A 14,204-nucleotide genomic window follows, 5' to 3' on the forward strand; every position below is an offset into this window, starting at 1 on the left:
CCCATGGACAATCTACTCTCTGAGCACCAGTGTACCTTCTGTTCGAGTTACGCGTTTACACTCTTCGAGACCTTGCCCAGCCTCAGATCCGCTGCTTCACTCTGATGCTCCGGCATTGCCAAGCATCAGACACTGAGGGGCTGTCAAAACTGTTCTCACAATTCGTTTGCTACGCTTCCATCTACACATCGCACTGCGTCAACATGCTGCTGTAACACGCGGAATTCGCTCGACGACGTGCTTGGCCACGTTCCTGTGGCAGAGCCAAGTGGACGGCACCGCACCAGAAGCTGCTTACTAACACCTTTACACTCCCACGCACTAACAATCTAAGGCTTACCCAAAACGGCTGCAGGTCCCCTGTAACTTTCTCCACCGCAAGCCTCAAGCTGCTTCGTCCTGTGATATCTTGACCATCAATTTCCAATATTCTCCCCAGGCGCGGAAGTGACCCCGCCGTGGGATACTATACGCCACGTCCTCTCTCCACCCCGCTTAGAAATGCATGCATGGCCTCAATGCTCAAATACAGCCCGATCGACCCTTCGCCGGCTATACAGCATTCAAGAGCACAGCTAGAATCATTCCAGCAACCTACACACCATGAACACAGCCAACAAAGTCTTCATCATCGGCCCGGGCTTCATCGGTTGGAACGTCCTGGAGCTCCTGGTCGGAGAGGGCTACACAGTCACCGGCCTCGTTCGACGGGACAAGCATGCCGAGCAGATCAGGACGTCGGGTGCGCTGGCTGTGAAGGGCGATCTCAACGACCATGGCTTGATTGTCAAGCATGTGCTCGAACACGACGTACGTTTCCTGCCATTGTCTTTCAAGGAGGGAATGAACAGCCTGGAAGGTCACGTGGACACATCATGTTGAGGAAGGCGCACTCCAACGCAATTCTAACGCCTACAGATTATCATTCACACCGCAACCGCCGACCACCTGCCTTCTGTGGAGGCCGTCCTAGACGGCATCAAACAGCGCGCTGCCGCCTCCAAGTCCACAATCTTCATCCACACCTCCGGCACCTCCGTCCTCGACGATGACGCCTTCGGGGCCTACAAATCCGACAAGATATACTACGACAACGACCCGGAGAGCATCAACAAGCTTCCCGACACCGCACCCCACCGCCAAATCGACCTCGCCATCGTGCGCGCCTCCAAGGAGCTCGGCGACAAAGCGAAACTGGCCATCATGATACCTCCCGAGATCTACGGTTTCAATCCGCAGCACAGGAGGCTTACTATTCAGGTCCCCACTGTTGCAAGGTTTGCGCTGAAGCACGGGTTCGCAGGGCATGTTGGCAAGGGACTGAGCGTGGAAAGCCAGATCCATGTACTGGATCTTGCGCGGGCGTACATCGTCTTGCTGCACCACATGGAGGAGTCGCCGGCTTCGGTATTATTGCAGAACCCCTATTTCTTCTGCGAGAACGGGAAGGAGTTCAGTTGGCGCGAAGTTGCCGAGCAGGTGGGCAAGTCGCTGAAGGATAGGGGCCTCCTGGAGAACGCCGAGCCCAAGGAATATAGCGAGGAGGACTGGGAAGAGCTATTTGGGGAATATACGGGGGCGGTGATTGGACTGAATAGTCGGAGTCGGGCGGTGAGGTTAAGAGAACTGGGTTGGGAAGCCAAAGAAAAAGGTATCTGGGAGAGTTGGGTCGAGGACGAACTACCTGAGCTGCTCAAGGAAGAGGGGCTGGGTAAGGCGAGCCGGTATGCGGGGACTGTGGCGTCTTAAGCACAATGAGATGGTATCAAGTCAATGGTCGAGGATGATACGCTGAAGGTATTGCATATCTGGGGTTAACAACCGGACTCAGACAATTAGCGCAACGTCATGCAGTACCAGAAGTATTGCGTTGTTCCTCGATACCGTGATCCCCAGACTCATCGCAAGTCCATTGACACTTGTGTCCGTTCCGGTACAAGCTAGCCTTGTTCCTGCCACGTCCTCTCCATCACGCTTCCCTCGACTCTATCCTGTCTCCATCTGCCCCTCGTTCGCGACTTGCCATCAATTTGCCCAGTAGTTGGGTGTGGACAACGTGCCAGATCGGAGATCGCGGAATGTAGGGTAGCAAGTGACAGCCGATCGTGAGCAAACTCCTGCCATCTATGTATGGTACCGCATTGGCCTTCAGCACTTCCTCCTCCAATAGAACGCGCCAAATACACTACTCTCGATATCCAAAAGGCACTTCCGTCTCGTTGATAACTTCCGCACTTGCAATGGCAGCGCGTAGACCCGGTCTCCTCACACCCGATGAAAGTCACACCATCGCACACATCGAACGTCTCGTCATGCAGATTTCTCAAGATTGGGTCGGCATCTAGTCAGGGCTTGGTAATTGCACCAAATAAGGAAAGCGGTAGAAGCTTCCAGGAAAATCATGATCATGAAGGTGGAGACAAATCTGTGAACAAAAGCAAGACCAATCAAGGCTATCACGAAATCGGGTGCACCGGAGACGACCAAAAGCACGAGAATTAAGTCAAGTCAGGAGAATGGCAATGAGGCGGTTGCGCGTCAAGGTCTGAGGAGTGGAAGTTTTATGGGTGAGAAGTGTGAGAGCGAGGATATAACTTAGGACGTCAAAACGAAGTAGACGGACAAAAAGGCCACTGATACGATCGAGGATGACACTGAGATGGATGTTTAGGCGGTCTGATAGACACATAATGCATGACTCGGAAAGGTTATTGTGCCGAGTCGGTTTCTCAAGGAACAAGCTGTTGCTTGCAGTGATAACGTAGATCCACTCGTCGCGGAACAACTCTCGTAAGGCACCAAACCATAGGTACTTCGGCTTTGAAGCGATAGCAAAGCCGCACACGCCTTCAATACTGTAATATAATCCCTGGGTTGCATGCAAAGACCATTTCTAAAACCCTTCCATGCACATACAGAGAAACTACGCTCGTATAGGCGCCTTCTTACTTGATTCAGAGACGGTCGTTCTTTGTGGCAAAACATGCCTCGTTCACCGCGAGCCACCACCAAGGATTTATTGCTACTGAAACCCATGCATTGTCTGTACTCCAGCTGAACTAACCAACAGTGTCACTTAGATGTAATAGGAAGTTGTGCGATGCTAGCGGCGATGAATTCATGCGCGATCATGAGCCGGCTGGTACCTCCGATCGATGTCCTCCAATCAGAACGATCCGCGACCCTTGCTGACACAAATCGGGAAGTCCCAATGAAACGCTGCAAAAGAAATACGCCACACCCGTTTGGTCGAGAACAAAGAGTGCTGCGCTTTTCTGACGGGTTGTTCAAAGATGATGAGATGGCTTCGAGAGGGACATTATAACCGTACGCACATTGACCGAGAGCACAATGCATAAGTTGATTATCAAGTGGTCAGATGCTCACGCTGGAAGTGGCCCCGCTGTTCCAGGTTCTGTCAATAATCGAGTGAACCTGTCGTGGCGGTTCCAGTCCATCGCCCTATTCATTCTCTGTTTGAGGTCCGGGTGGCGCCTAGCAAATGCCTGAGGCCAGTTCTTGTTCGGCGGTGTAACGATCGGGTTAGTTGCGGACCGTCGGACCTGTATTTTCTGGAAACAACGTTGGTAGAATCAAAATGCATATTTGAAGGGGTGGTTGCGCTACGGGGTGGTCTTGCGCCACGGCTGGGTCTACGTTATGTCAATTGATAGGATTGGAATGAATGGCACGTAGTAATTCGAACTCGCCTATGACGATGGTTTGGTGGATGGAGATTTTCAGTTGCAACATAGTTTATATGCCTCGCGCTACTAATACAATCTAGAATTTCTCCTTGCAGAACTAAGCAACCGTCATGTACTATGCATCGTCTACAGGACAGCTCGCATGACCCTGCTCTTTGCCTGTCCAGCAGCGACCTTTTTCACGAGCGCATCTCCAATCGTCGCCAAACTAGCCTCAAACTCCTTGGCCGAGCTTGCACCCCAGTTCACATCCTTGGCGATAGCCTCCTCACCCGGGAATGCCAGGTACAACACATCGTGATCTCCATGTCCAGCGTTTCCGCTCAAGCCCTCGTCAGGGAAACACTGTTTCGCGAGACTGAGCGAGGTCTCGCCCGTAACCTTTCCGCCATTGACATCACCCCACACTCCGTACACAAGCTTCTCGCCGCAAACAACCGCAACGACGCTCAGAGGCTGAATGTCGGCGTCGTTGGTCGGATCGAAAGACGCACCGCCATCACCCTCGTCGGCACTGTTGTCGTTGCCCAGAACAACGAAGTTGTGGATGTGCGTGTTCAAGTCGTCAATCGCGCCGCCAGAGTATTCCTGCACGAGGTCCTTGAACGCCGTCATAGATTGGCCCGACGGGTCGTCACCGCAGTCGCCGGTGCCCATGCCCGCGCCATCGCAGTCGATGTCGGCGTCCGCATAGCCGTTGGAGGTGTCCTTCAAGAAGACGGCACCTGAGGCATCGTCCTTGCAGTAGACCGTGTCGGCGTCGCCTTGGCCAGAGGAGTATTCGATGGAAATGGGGTTGGCGCAATCGACATCTTTGTGGGATTCGTAGAAAGATTTGAGGTTGGAAGGGACCTCGCGGCAAGCTGCGACACCGGCGAGGAGGATGGCGAGGGAGGCTGTGGAGCGCATTTTGATAATTGAGTAGAAAATTGTGGTAGTCGAAGGAATGTCTTTGCAAATGTATGTACGCGGTATAATGGGCGGAAGAGCGAAAAAGCGAAGGTATCAGGCTGAAGAAGCGAATTCTGGAATCGGATGTCTGTGATGTTCAGCTCCCAAGCCCTACCTCGGCCTTTATATGAAAACCCTCAGCCTCGTATTACCCACTCGCAAAACTATTTCTGACCGGTTCTGGAGTACCATCAAACCGACGGTAGCTGATCGCCAGGCGGAACGGCACTTTTGAGATTCCTTCGCATTGCAACGGGGAACCAACCAATCGCGAGCGACTACAGATCGTAAATGCAAGATTAGTCACGCGAAACTCCGCAATCTTGTGAAACGCCGAGGCTCCGTTAGGCTACGTTCGAGCGGACTTCCTCGAGGAGTAAGCATCATCACGTTAGGGGCCGATAATCAGCGCCAGGAGCTATAGAGAAATTGCGAAATTGCGGTTCCACAAATAGGTGCATGAAATCACAAAGTTCGTTGAGATGTTGCGATGTTGATGTTGGAGGACGATTTAAAGCAGATAGGAGTGTAGGGACGGGATCTTCAAGCGCGGTCGTCACTTATTCCGGTACGTAGCATGCCGCCCCCACAACCTGAATAACCTTGTCCAAGACACACTTCCACATTGAAACCAACCTCTCCATATCCACACCTCTTGCTCAGTACTATTCTGGGACTTACATATCGCATGGGTCCGTGTAGCATGATCGGCGTGACTAGGGTAGCGGAATTTATTAAGCTTGCCGTGTCTCCGCTAACGTCCGGAGCAGGGGCCGCCACAGGAAGCATCATGCGAGGAATAGCCAGAAAAAGGAAGCCTGGCGTGCAAATGCGCTACTATGCGGTCATTTCCAGGTCGAATTGGGTTTAGGATCGAATTTTGTTCAAGTCAAGTAGACGACTGCTGCCAAATCATTGATTAAGGATCACCTTGCTACTATAGGCAGCTAGTTGACGGTTGAAAGTCTACCAAACGGGTTGAGCGCAGAGGACTTTGGATACTGAAGATTACTCGTGCGGAAGGCTACAGACCATTCAAGCGCACCAATACCTAAGTTAAAACCAGCACGATGCGCAACATTCGATATAGAAGATGAGCAAATTTTAAACACGCAATGAGTCTTGAATGATTGAATGGCTGACCATCACCGGAAACAGAGCGCATCGCTGGGATTATCCGACTGGCAAACGAGACCGACCTGTGCCATCAACGTACTCGTTCTCTCCCTGCTGGCTATTGAAGATGTAGTCCCTCGTTGAACCGGTCCTCAATGAAAAGCACTGGCCTTCATAGAGCTGCCGCGCTCCACCTGCCCACCTCTTTTCGCACCCCGACCGGAAGCAGCATATATTTTGATCTCACGCCGTAACCGACCTAGCCAATAGCCACGGTCTCTATACAAACGATCGCGTATCTTTGGACCATCTCTTGGCTGCAGTGGGGTTGAGATTTCGCGAGGCGGATCCAGGGCCAGTATGAGACATTGCTGACATCCAACGGCAGTGGGAATAAGCAGGCTTGGGATGGACGCTCTAGAGTTACGAGTCTTTAGCTAATCAAGCTCGGAGAGACGCGAATTCTGCGTGACGGTCCACGCTCAAAAAATATTACAACATGATTGAGGAGGTCCAATCTGAACTTGTATCCCAAAGCCGTGGGGGAGTGCATGGATCTATCAACCCCAACCCAGGTTTTAATTACCATTAAATTGTCCCCTTCTCGAGATTCCGACAAACCTCAGCACACTAAACGCCAGCCGAGCGTCTTCAAACCCGCGTGTCAACAAAATTTCTCCTTGAGAACGAACCTGGTCGATTCATAAGGCATCGTAAAAGTTTCCCAAGACCACATACGCCTCTCTTGTTCGTTCTCCAGGCTAATGTCGAAACGCTGTAGTATCTGCAAAATAACAATCTTGATGACCGTGGAAGCATGTACACGCCCGGGGCATGCAAGCGAGCCGTAGCCCCAGATAGGATACTTCTCCGACACTTCCACGAACTGGGCACCACGCAAAGGGTCTTCCGTGTTCACAAAGCGACTGGGTAGGAAGTCATCTGGATGTGGGTAGAATTTCTCGTCATGCATCTGATCGTAGGCAGAGACGCAGACCGTGGAACCCGCCGGACAAAATTGCCGGTTCCCGGTGGTAAAGGTGAAATCTCTCATAGCCTTCCGTCGGACGGCCACTAAGTACTATCAGCGCCTCAGAGGCATTCCATAGGGTTTGTGAGACGTACTGGTATCAAGAGGATGCAATCGAACGACCTCCTTTATGAGACTGTCAAGGAGTGGCAGACGATGGATTACACTGTAATCAAGCGGACCTGAGTCTCGAACCTCTTGCCGGATCGCTTCTTGCAGATCTGGGCGGACCGCTAGGATGAGTATAATGAAGTCGAGAAACATCCATGGCTGATGCGCCGCGGCGAACCAGATACCAAGTAGCGATTGCGCAAGATGCTCCGGCCCTTGCCAGTACTTGTTATCCGCTGTAAGCTCGGCCATATTCCAAGCGAGCGTCAACTTCTTCATCTCCGGCTTTTCGTCCCATGCATCTCGTCCGGCTCCCATGATGTCTGCGAGCTTTTCGAGTATCAGATTTTGCGATCTGCCTCCCTTGGTGAGAAACTTATGGACATAGCTGAACACAGTCAGCGTAGGTCATTCTCGAAGATGTTTGGGCATACGGGGACATAAAAGTAGGCGTAATTTGAAACGCTGCCATGCAGGATATCATCTCTTTAGGGTGTCGCAAAAGTGCATTAGCGAACACAGTGTCACGCGCTACAGATATTAGTATTACTATCTAATCGGAGAGGTAATGCTTACAGAGAGTTTCACCAAAGAACATAACGCACATCGCTCTTGACGCCATGGTGCGGACGGTCTCTGCAATTGGAAGTGTGACGCCGCCTCCTATATAACATTTAGTTAGCCCAAGGTTTTGTAGCAAAATGGTAAAAGTCTGAGTACAAATTGCTTGTGTATTGTCTACCCTGTGGGAATGCAATGTACTCAGAAGTTAATCCTAGTACTGCAGGGGAGCTTTCGTACGTACGAGCGGCTGGCTTGGCTCCAGCAAGTAGTTCATCGAGGCTTTCAATGACGCGCTTTTCGACGTGGGGGAAAAGATGTGGCAGATTCTGTGATCCTTTGATATGAATGAGACGGCTAAAGAATCGCGACTTCTGCGAGTTGAGCTCATTGTGATCAAAATTACCCAGCGTGTGTTTGAAGCCGAACATCTAGATGGTAGCTCAGTTAGCAACGGGGAAGAGATTTAAGTAATGGAGACTAACATCAGCGTAGACAGCTCGCTGTGAAAGCACTGTTGATGATTCGCTGAGCTCCAAGATCTGCCTCTTGTCTCTCACAATGATGGGCGTATTGGTACTCCATGGTTTGTAGTATCTTCCCGAACTCTATGGGTCGTTAGATTATCCTCGAAAATTGGTATGAGCTGTGGGGTGTGGTACATAGTCGTCAAAGATTGTCTTCGTGCTTGCCAGAAATTTTCCCAAACTCGTAAAGGGAGATGCTTTAAAAAGCTAGCGATGGTGTCAGCGTCAATTAAAGAATGGCATAAACGCCAGAAAACCTACAAATTGATCGAAGCCAAAGCTGTTCACAGCATATAAGATGCTGACCATCCAGAAGACCAAGTTGGTCAGTACATCGATATCCATACTGCGCGTCACGTGGATCTCTAGAACTGAATGTGAGATTTTGTAGAAGCTCGGTGTGGTTTCAAGGACGGGGAATAGCTGCGATGTCGAGTACGAGTGATGAAATGAAGGCTGGTCGGTTATGGGACTCGAATCGTGCCTTACATAGGCTTAGAGGGTTTTGAAGTGGCACTGGGTGAGGACTTGACCGCTACGCCGCCTCTACATGGATTTTCCATGAATATTGAGCTCGTGGATGCCACCTCTAGGATTATCGTGGTATACGATGCATGATCAGATAGAGATACGTCAGGGAAATTTCGTAGGGTGTGTCAGATCAGATGGCAGCGGCTCAGTATGACGCGCTTCCGCGGTCAACGTCCCCTATGGTGCAATCAAGCACTCGGGTCTCAGATTTTTCCTGGACTCTCGACGACAAAGCTACCCGGAACGTCTGAAGAGCGTTTGTCCCATCGCAATTTTTAGGCCCCCAGTCGAAATCGGACTACCTGCCGGACGGGACGTTACCCTCTCGCACATGCGCCATCGTAGGCCGCGGCAGGGATCCGTGGGTGGAAATATCCAGTGGAACGGTTGTAGGTATCACTCTGGGCGTTTTCAACTGTCTCCTAGACCTACAGCGGGCCTTCAGCCATATGAGCATCATTGCTGGCAGGCTGTCCAGCAAGAGGCAAATTGGTCTCTGAACCCGATCATGAGTCAATTCGTGCACGGGTGTTAAGATTCAGACAGATACATTGCGCGTCAGCTCTTAAGGTTCGAATTTGCATTATCTTGTGTTTGTCAGATGCGTCCAGAGCGCAAATAGTGGGTACAGACCCGTACATACGTGTGCGACTACAGTCCGACGTGTCATCGTTCCGGCCGGGGTATCACTGCTTCTTCTGAAGCCGAATGAAGCGTCAATCGAGCTGAAGGGGACGTTAAGTGTCAGCGAGTCTAGTGCCCCAGGCAGCGCCATCTGCGGCTGCATCGCCACTCCCGCACGAAAGGTCTTGCGCTAGCTGTTTCAGGAACAAATCGACGGATTGTGGCGACTGGATGCTTCCATGAAATGATTCATCGCGAAAAGAATGGGTTCACTTTCGTTTGCTTACACAGCGAATGTGATCGATCTGGTCATCAATGTGTAGAACAACTCCTGATCCATGGAAGCGGCTGCGGGTAGACATCCAGGCGTGATGTGATCCCCTAATTTGATTGTCATCTTTATCTGGTGTGACATCGAACGCTCATATAGCGATTAGCACTGCGAGCACGTCACAGTGGTCAAGACCGAATTGATGACCATAAAGGATTTAACACTCGGATTCTCCACAACAGGAACAAGATTGTGAGTCGCATTCTGATGTACACACGTCAGCTATTTCCACATCAGCTACTAATCCCCGAACTGCACTGTAATACCGAATCTAGTGCTTGAACTTTAAACAGGTGCAATTGGGTTGCTTCATCATCAATTCAAAGCTGTCTAATAGTCCTTCTTACCGACCTTTGGGTGCGGGTCACACTTTTTGTCCCAGTCGATTCCTTGCCCGTCGCTCTCTTAATGCGTTTATAGCAATCCTCCTGGACAAATAGGACATCCGGGAATGGCTGAGCTCGTCCCCGAAGATGGATGGCGTTGGGCTATCAGCAGGAGTAGTTGCTGTAGTTACGGAAGACAGTATCAAGCTACGACTTACGCCGCGCTGGTGCGTCCGTACTTTGTTTGGAATTCACTGCGAAACATGGCAGCTGGAGCGGCGAGGTAAGAGCCACTAGTTACGTAGTCTCGATGCGAAACATGCATTACGGCCTTGATCGTGAAACGCGTCTCGCAATGCCAGCCGAATACGTTGACCTGTCGCATGAACACAAGCCAGCAAGGCCTTCGATTGCGTGACTATAAATTGTACAATATTGGAAATAATCAGCGATTTTCCATGCTACTCTGTGGGGCTAAGTAGCCATTTCAGTCGTGTTGTCGGTTGCATCCGGATGCGAGACATGGGGGGCCTGAATGGCAGTAGCCGTGGCCGTGTATCAATTTTTCTAGGACAGTCCATTTTTTCATGGCGCAGTGATTGGATACACTAGATGAACATTCCAGATTAGGTGATAGGAGACGCCTCTAGGTCCAAAGTACTCTTGCGTCTGCTAGATCGAGGACATTCAGCCCGACTCACTCACTTTGCCCCGGTGCTTCCAGCCCATAAACCTACACCCGCACTCGATAAGCGCATAGACATGGCCCTCAGGACTCCGGAAAAAGTGCATGACCGATTATCCAGTGATGATCTGGAGAAGGATGACCAAGATCCAGAACATCTCACATCATGGCGGCTAGGCGTCGTTATTACCTCGCTGTGTCTCGGTGCAGTGCTCTATGGATTGGACATGAACATCATCGGCGTTGCAGTACCCGCGATCACATCTGAATTTCATTCTTTGGACGACATTGCATGGTATTCGGCTGTCTATCTACTAACGATAACCGCATTCCAGCCATTTTTCGGAAACATTTATAAGTACTTCCCGGCGAAGTCTGTATACGTCGTCTCTATAATTTTTTTCGAAAGTGAGTTAGTTATGTAAGTCTAACCTTCGAACCTATTGCTGAATATATGTAGTCGGGTCGCTAGTATGCGCAACCGCAAGCTCATCGCCGGTTCTCATCTTCGGACGAGCTTTGCTGGGGTGCGGAGCCGCCGGACTGCTGCAGGGAGCGTTAGGAATCGTAAGCTTCATCGTAGAGTTGGAAAAGGTTCCCATGTATCAGGGTATTATCGCCGCAGCGGCTGCAATCAGTGCGACCGCGGGCCCTGTTATAGGGGGTGCACTCACTGATCATGCCAATTGGAGTAAGTAATATGTGTGTTGTGACATGTAAACATCTACTTACTTGGTTAGGGTGGTGTTTTTGGATGTTCGTTTCTCTACTCTCATCTCGCCATTGTCAAAAGCTGAGTATAACAGCAACATACCGATCGGTCTTACTGTGGCCGTTGGTGTTTTCTCCTGCTGCCATCTCTGCAATGATACAAATAAAGGAAACCTACAGCTACCGCTTCGTGAAAAGCTGCGGCATCTTGACCTCATCAGTACTGTCATCTTCCTGGGCGCCATCGTCTCGCTTCTACTTGCTCTGCAATGGGGAGGTCGGACTATGGCCTGGAATAGTGCTAAGTCTATCGGTCTATTTATCTGCTTCGGTACTTTGACGGCGAGTCTTTCCAGAATCACTATGGGTTAGCTACCACTCTGATTGTACCGAACAGATCATCTTCATTATCGCACAATGGAAGTTGGGTGAATACGCGACGATACCCTTTCGCATCGTTAGGATTCGTTCCGTCTACATGGGTGCTATGGTCCTCTTCTTCCTCGGTGTTGCGAGTATTTCGGCAGGTTGGGTTCTTTCCTGGTGTTACAAAGCTGACCTTGATAGCTGGCGTTCTACCTCCCACTTTATTTTCAAGCCATCCAGGGTGTCTCAGCAACTCATAGCGGGATTAACATGCTTGCCTACGTGGCGCCTACGATCGTCTCGATAGGTATCACGGGTGCATTGGTGTCAAAGCTCGGCCATTATGTATGTATGCCGATCGTATGCCCGATCTTCTCGACTGAGAATTTGCAGGTTCCTTTCATGGTGGTAGGAGCTGCAATTGGTAGCATTGCGGCTGGATTTATGACGCGATTTGACGCTGACACGCCAACATTAAGATGGGCAGCAATAGTTGTTGTCCATCGAATTGGCCTAGGTATGGCACAACAGCTGCCATACACTGCGCTACAGGCAGTGCTAGAGTAGGTTATCTTCTTTCCGTATTGCGAAAGACTTACTAAAGATCTTGCAGAACTGCCGATACCTTGACGGGTAATGGTCCGTATTACAGCATTCTGGCACCATATTGCCGTGCTAATGGCATGCAGCAATTGCGATTTTCTTCTGGCAACTAGGAGGCGCAGTCGCAGTTTCCGTCGGTCAAACCCTTCTTCTCAACAACCTCCGTGTCAACATTCCAAAAAGCATCAGCGGAGTAGCCCCACAAGATGTTATCGATGCCGGTGCCGGAGGTATCGCGGCCATCGCACAAAGTCCTCTGGCGCTCCGGAAATTACGCGAAGCCTACGCCGAGTCGTTGAAAGGTACTTTTGTGCTCGCGCTGGTGGGATCGTGTCTTGCGCTGCCATTTGCCGCCGGGATGCAGTGGTTGAACATCAAGAAGGTTGCAGAAGATCGCAGGAATCGAGCTGAGGTGCAAAAAATGAATGCTAGAAACATCTCGGACATTGAGGTTAAACTTAGAGGTTTTCAGCGGCCGGTGAGCTCTGTTTGAGGGGCTATATCTTATGTTCAACCTCATTTGGCGGGCGCACCTACTGGAAGTGGTGTTTGAACCACCCCTATCGTTGGTTCTTTACAACATGTGCGAGTCGAAAAGTCGCTGCGTCCACACTGTTCATAGAGGGGTTAAAACATGAGGCGCTATATTCAAAAATGAAAATACTGCTATCGTTAGGTATGGTTATGTTGAGAGCTTGTGTCGGCCACGACCGTGGACATTCATCCAATGCTCTCACTAGATTTGAGTGCTGCACATTGTACTGGTGAAGGAGTGATCGAAGACATTGTTTCTCGGCGTCGATCTGTTGTTATCACATAGTGAGCCATTCAATACCGTTGCACAATGTAGTCAGTATCATGATCTTCTTAATTCTATGCTGTATATAGCCCCCTTTGCCCCAATCACAATTCTCGAACCCAATTCACCAATCTGGAAATGTTCACTCACAAGAAGGGATTCTCTACTATCTATCACCTAACACGACAACTATAAAAGGAGGGCCCCTACAATTTCAAATCCTACTTCCATCGAACGCAATATCCCTGACCTCCTAACTTTCACCGAACAGGATCTTCGCTCTGCGCAGAAGCCTGACGATGTTTTTTGTTCGATTTGTCTTGGTGACTACGATGATGACGAGGATGCCCTGTCTGTTCCCTGCAAGCACACATTCCATCGACAATGCATTGTCACATGGTTCAAGCACCAGCTGATTGACCAGATCAGCGCACACGATGACGGCGAGCAAGTCAATGGCAGTTGTCTATGTTGTAGTAAAGCGCTGATCAATGCCACCGGCATCGACGCACCTTATATCCTTGCTCGTACATGGGCCCAAACTATTTACAGTCTGGAAGGCACCATGTCCTAAGATGCCGGCCGGGCAGCTCTTCGTCGTATTGCAGCTGAAGGTAACGAGACATTAACATCGGCTCTAGTCGACGACATCGTCCACGTCATAATTGATCAGCACCGAGACTACAAAAAAAATTGCTATGAGCCTTGGTGTGCTGTACAAGGCCGACACGAGTCTCGCGGTCCCCATCGCTGTGCATCCGTACCAGGTCAATGTGGCCACGCAGACTATGCTTGCGCGCACCATGCTATTCGCGGAGACATTACATCACTTAGGCTCACCGTAGCGCAGGAGATTGCCGACTCAGCATTGCTCTATCATCAGGCTTTCGAATGGCCCCAGGTATTGATCGAATCTACGAGCGCTGGCAGGCGAGCCGCTACCCGCGCTGCAAGTACATCACGGTGCCGGCTCTCCATCGTCTCGTCATTTGTGCCCGTCTTGCTTCTAGGGTCTGGAAAGACACCGTGGCATTCGCACAGCTTCTTGCGCACGGTGAGCGTCTGATGCTTGACGCGCAGCAGCAGCTGGACAGCAGCAACCTCACTGAAGCTCATGTCGTTGAGTATCACCGCGTGCTCGACTACACTGATGGCGGCAGGGCTGGATCATTCAGTTCCCGAGATCCGTGCTTGTAAGCCGAACAGTCTAAGGGCTAATTGTTTT

At 50.6% G+C, this 14,204-nt stretch overlaps 4 protein-coding genes across 4 annotated transcripts; 2 read left to right on the forward strand and 2 right to left on the reverse strand.

The window, feature by feature from the left end:
* The first annotated feature begins 408 nt into the window (after positions 1–408).
* Positions 409–1,869, forward strand: CC84DRAFT_1137143 (NAD(P)-binding protein). The gene is made up of 2 exons (XM_018176137.1): positions 409–810; positions 919–1,869. The coding sequence occupies exons 1-2, from the start codon at positions 604–606 to the stop codon at positions 1,747–1,749; spliced, it is 1,038 nt and encodes a 345-aa protein (XP_018039826.1). The 5' UTR covers positions 409–603; the 3' UTR covers positions 1,750–1,869.
* Positions 1,870–3,745: 1,876 nt separating this feature from the next.
* Positions 3,746–4,899, reverse strand: CC84DRAFT_1160612 (glycoside hydrolase family 75 protein). Its single transcript, XM_018177539.1, has one exon. It carries the CDS (start codon positions 4,614–4,616, stop codon positions 3,834–3,836), a length of 783 nt encoding a protein of 260 aa, XP_018039827.1. The 5' UTR covers positions 4,617–4,899; the 3' UTR covers positions 3,746–3,833.
* Positions 4,900–6,438: 1,539 nt separating this feature from the next.
* CC84DRAFT_1081973 (cytochrome P450) lies at positions 6,439–8,012 on the reverse strand (the record flags this gene model as incomplete). Its single annotated transcript, XM_018173958.1, is given in 6 exon segments — positions 6,439–6,848; positions 6,900–7,290; positions 7,310–7,446; positions 7,492–7,575; positions 7,721–7,907; positions 7,962–8,012. Coding segments are annotated over 6 exon segments (1,260 nt in total), but the record flags the coding sequence as incomplete, so codon positions are not given.
* A 2,501-nt stretch (positions 8,013–10,513) lies between these two features.
* CC84DRAFT_1202195 (MFS general substrate transporter) lies at positions 10,514–12,845 on the forward strand. Its single transcript, XM_018181756.1, has 9 exons — positions 10,514–10,908; positions 10,961–11,191; positions 11,241–11,256; positions 11,307–11,553; positions 11,609–11,734; positions 11,779–11,922; positions 11,971–12,140; positions 12,191–12,216; positions 12,267–12,845. Exons 1-9 carry the CDS (start codon positions 10,578–10,580, stop codon positions 12,671–12,673), a joined length of 1,698 nt encoding a protein of 565 aa, XP_018039829.1. The 5' UTR covers positions 10,514–10,577; the 3' UTR covers positions 12,674–12,845.
* The last annotated feature ends 1,359 nt before the right edge of the window (positions 12,846–14,204 follow it).

The sequence above is a fragment of the Paraphaeosphaeria sporulosa genome, assembly GCF_001642045.1.
Source record: "Paraphaeosphaeria sporulosa strain AP3s5-JAC2a unplaced genomic scaffold CC84scaffold_2, whole genome shotgun sequence".
NCBI classification, from domain to species: domain Eukaryota; kingdom Fungi; phylum Ascomycota; class Dothideomycetes; order Pleosporales; family Didymosphaeriaceae; genus Paraphaeosphaeria; species Paraphaeosphaeria sporulosa.

What these genes read in the sequence shown, in the direction of transcription:
- CC84DRAFT_1160612 (XM_018177539.1), bottom strand. Translation starts at nt 4,616, where the DNA reads ATGCGCTCCACAGCCTCCCTCGCCATCCTCCTCGCCGGTGTCGCAGCT.
- CC84DRAFT_1137143 (XM_018176137.1), top strand. Translation starts at nt 604, where the DNA reads ATGAACACAGCCAACAAAGTCTTCATCATCGGCCCGGGCTTCATCGGT. An exon ending in AGCATGTGCTCGAACACGAC is followed by an intron (nt 811 to 918) that starts GTACGTTTCCTG and finishes TAACGCCTACAG; the next exon opens with ATTATCATTCACACCGCAAC.
- CC84DRAFT_1202195 (XM_018181756.1), top strand. Translation starts at nt 10,578, where the DNA reads ATGGCCCTCAGGACTCCGGAAAAAGTGCATGACCGATTATCCAGTGAT. An exon ending in GCGCTACAGGCAGTGCTAGA is followed by an intron (nt 12,141 to 12,190) that starts GTAGGTTATCTT and finishes AAGATCTTGCAG; the next exon opens with AACTGCCGATACCTTGACGG. An exon ending in CGATACCTTGACGGGTAATG is followed by an intron (nt 12,217 to 12,266) that starts GTCCGTATTACA and finishes AATGGCATGCAG; the next exon opens with CAATTGCGATTTTCTTCTGG.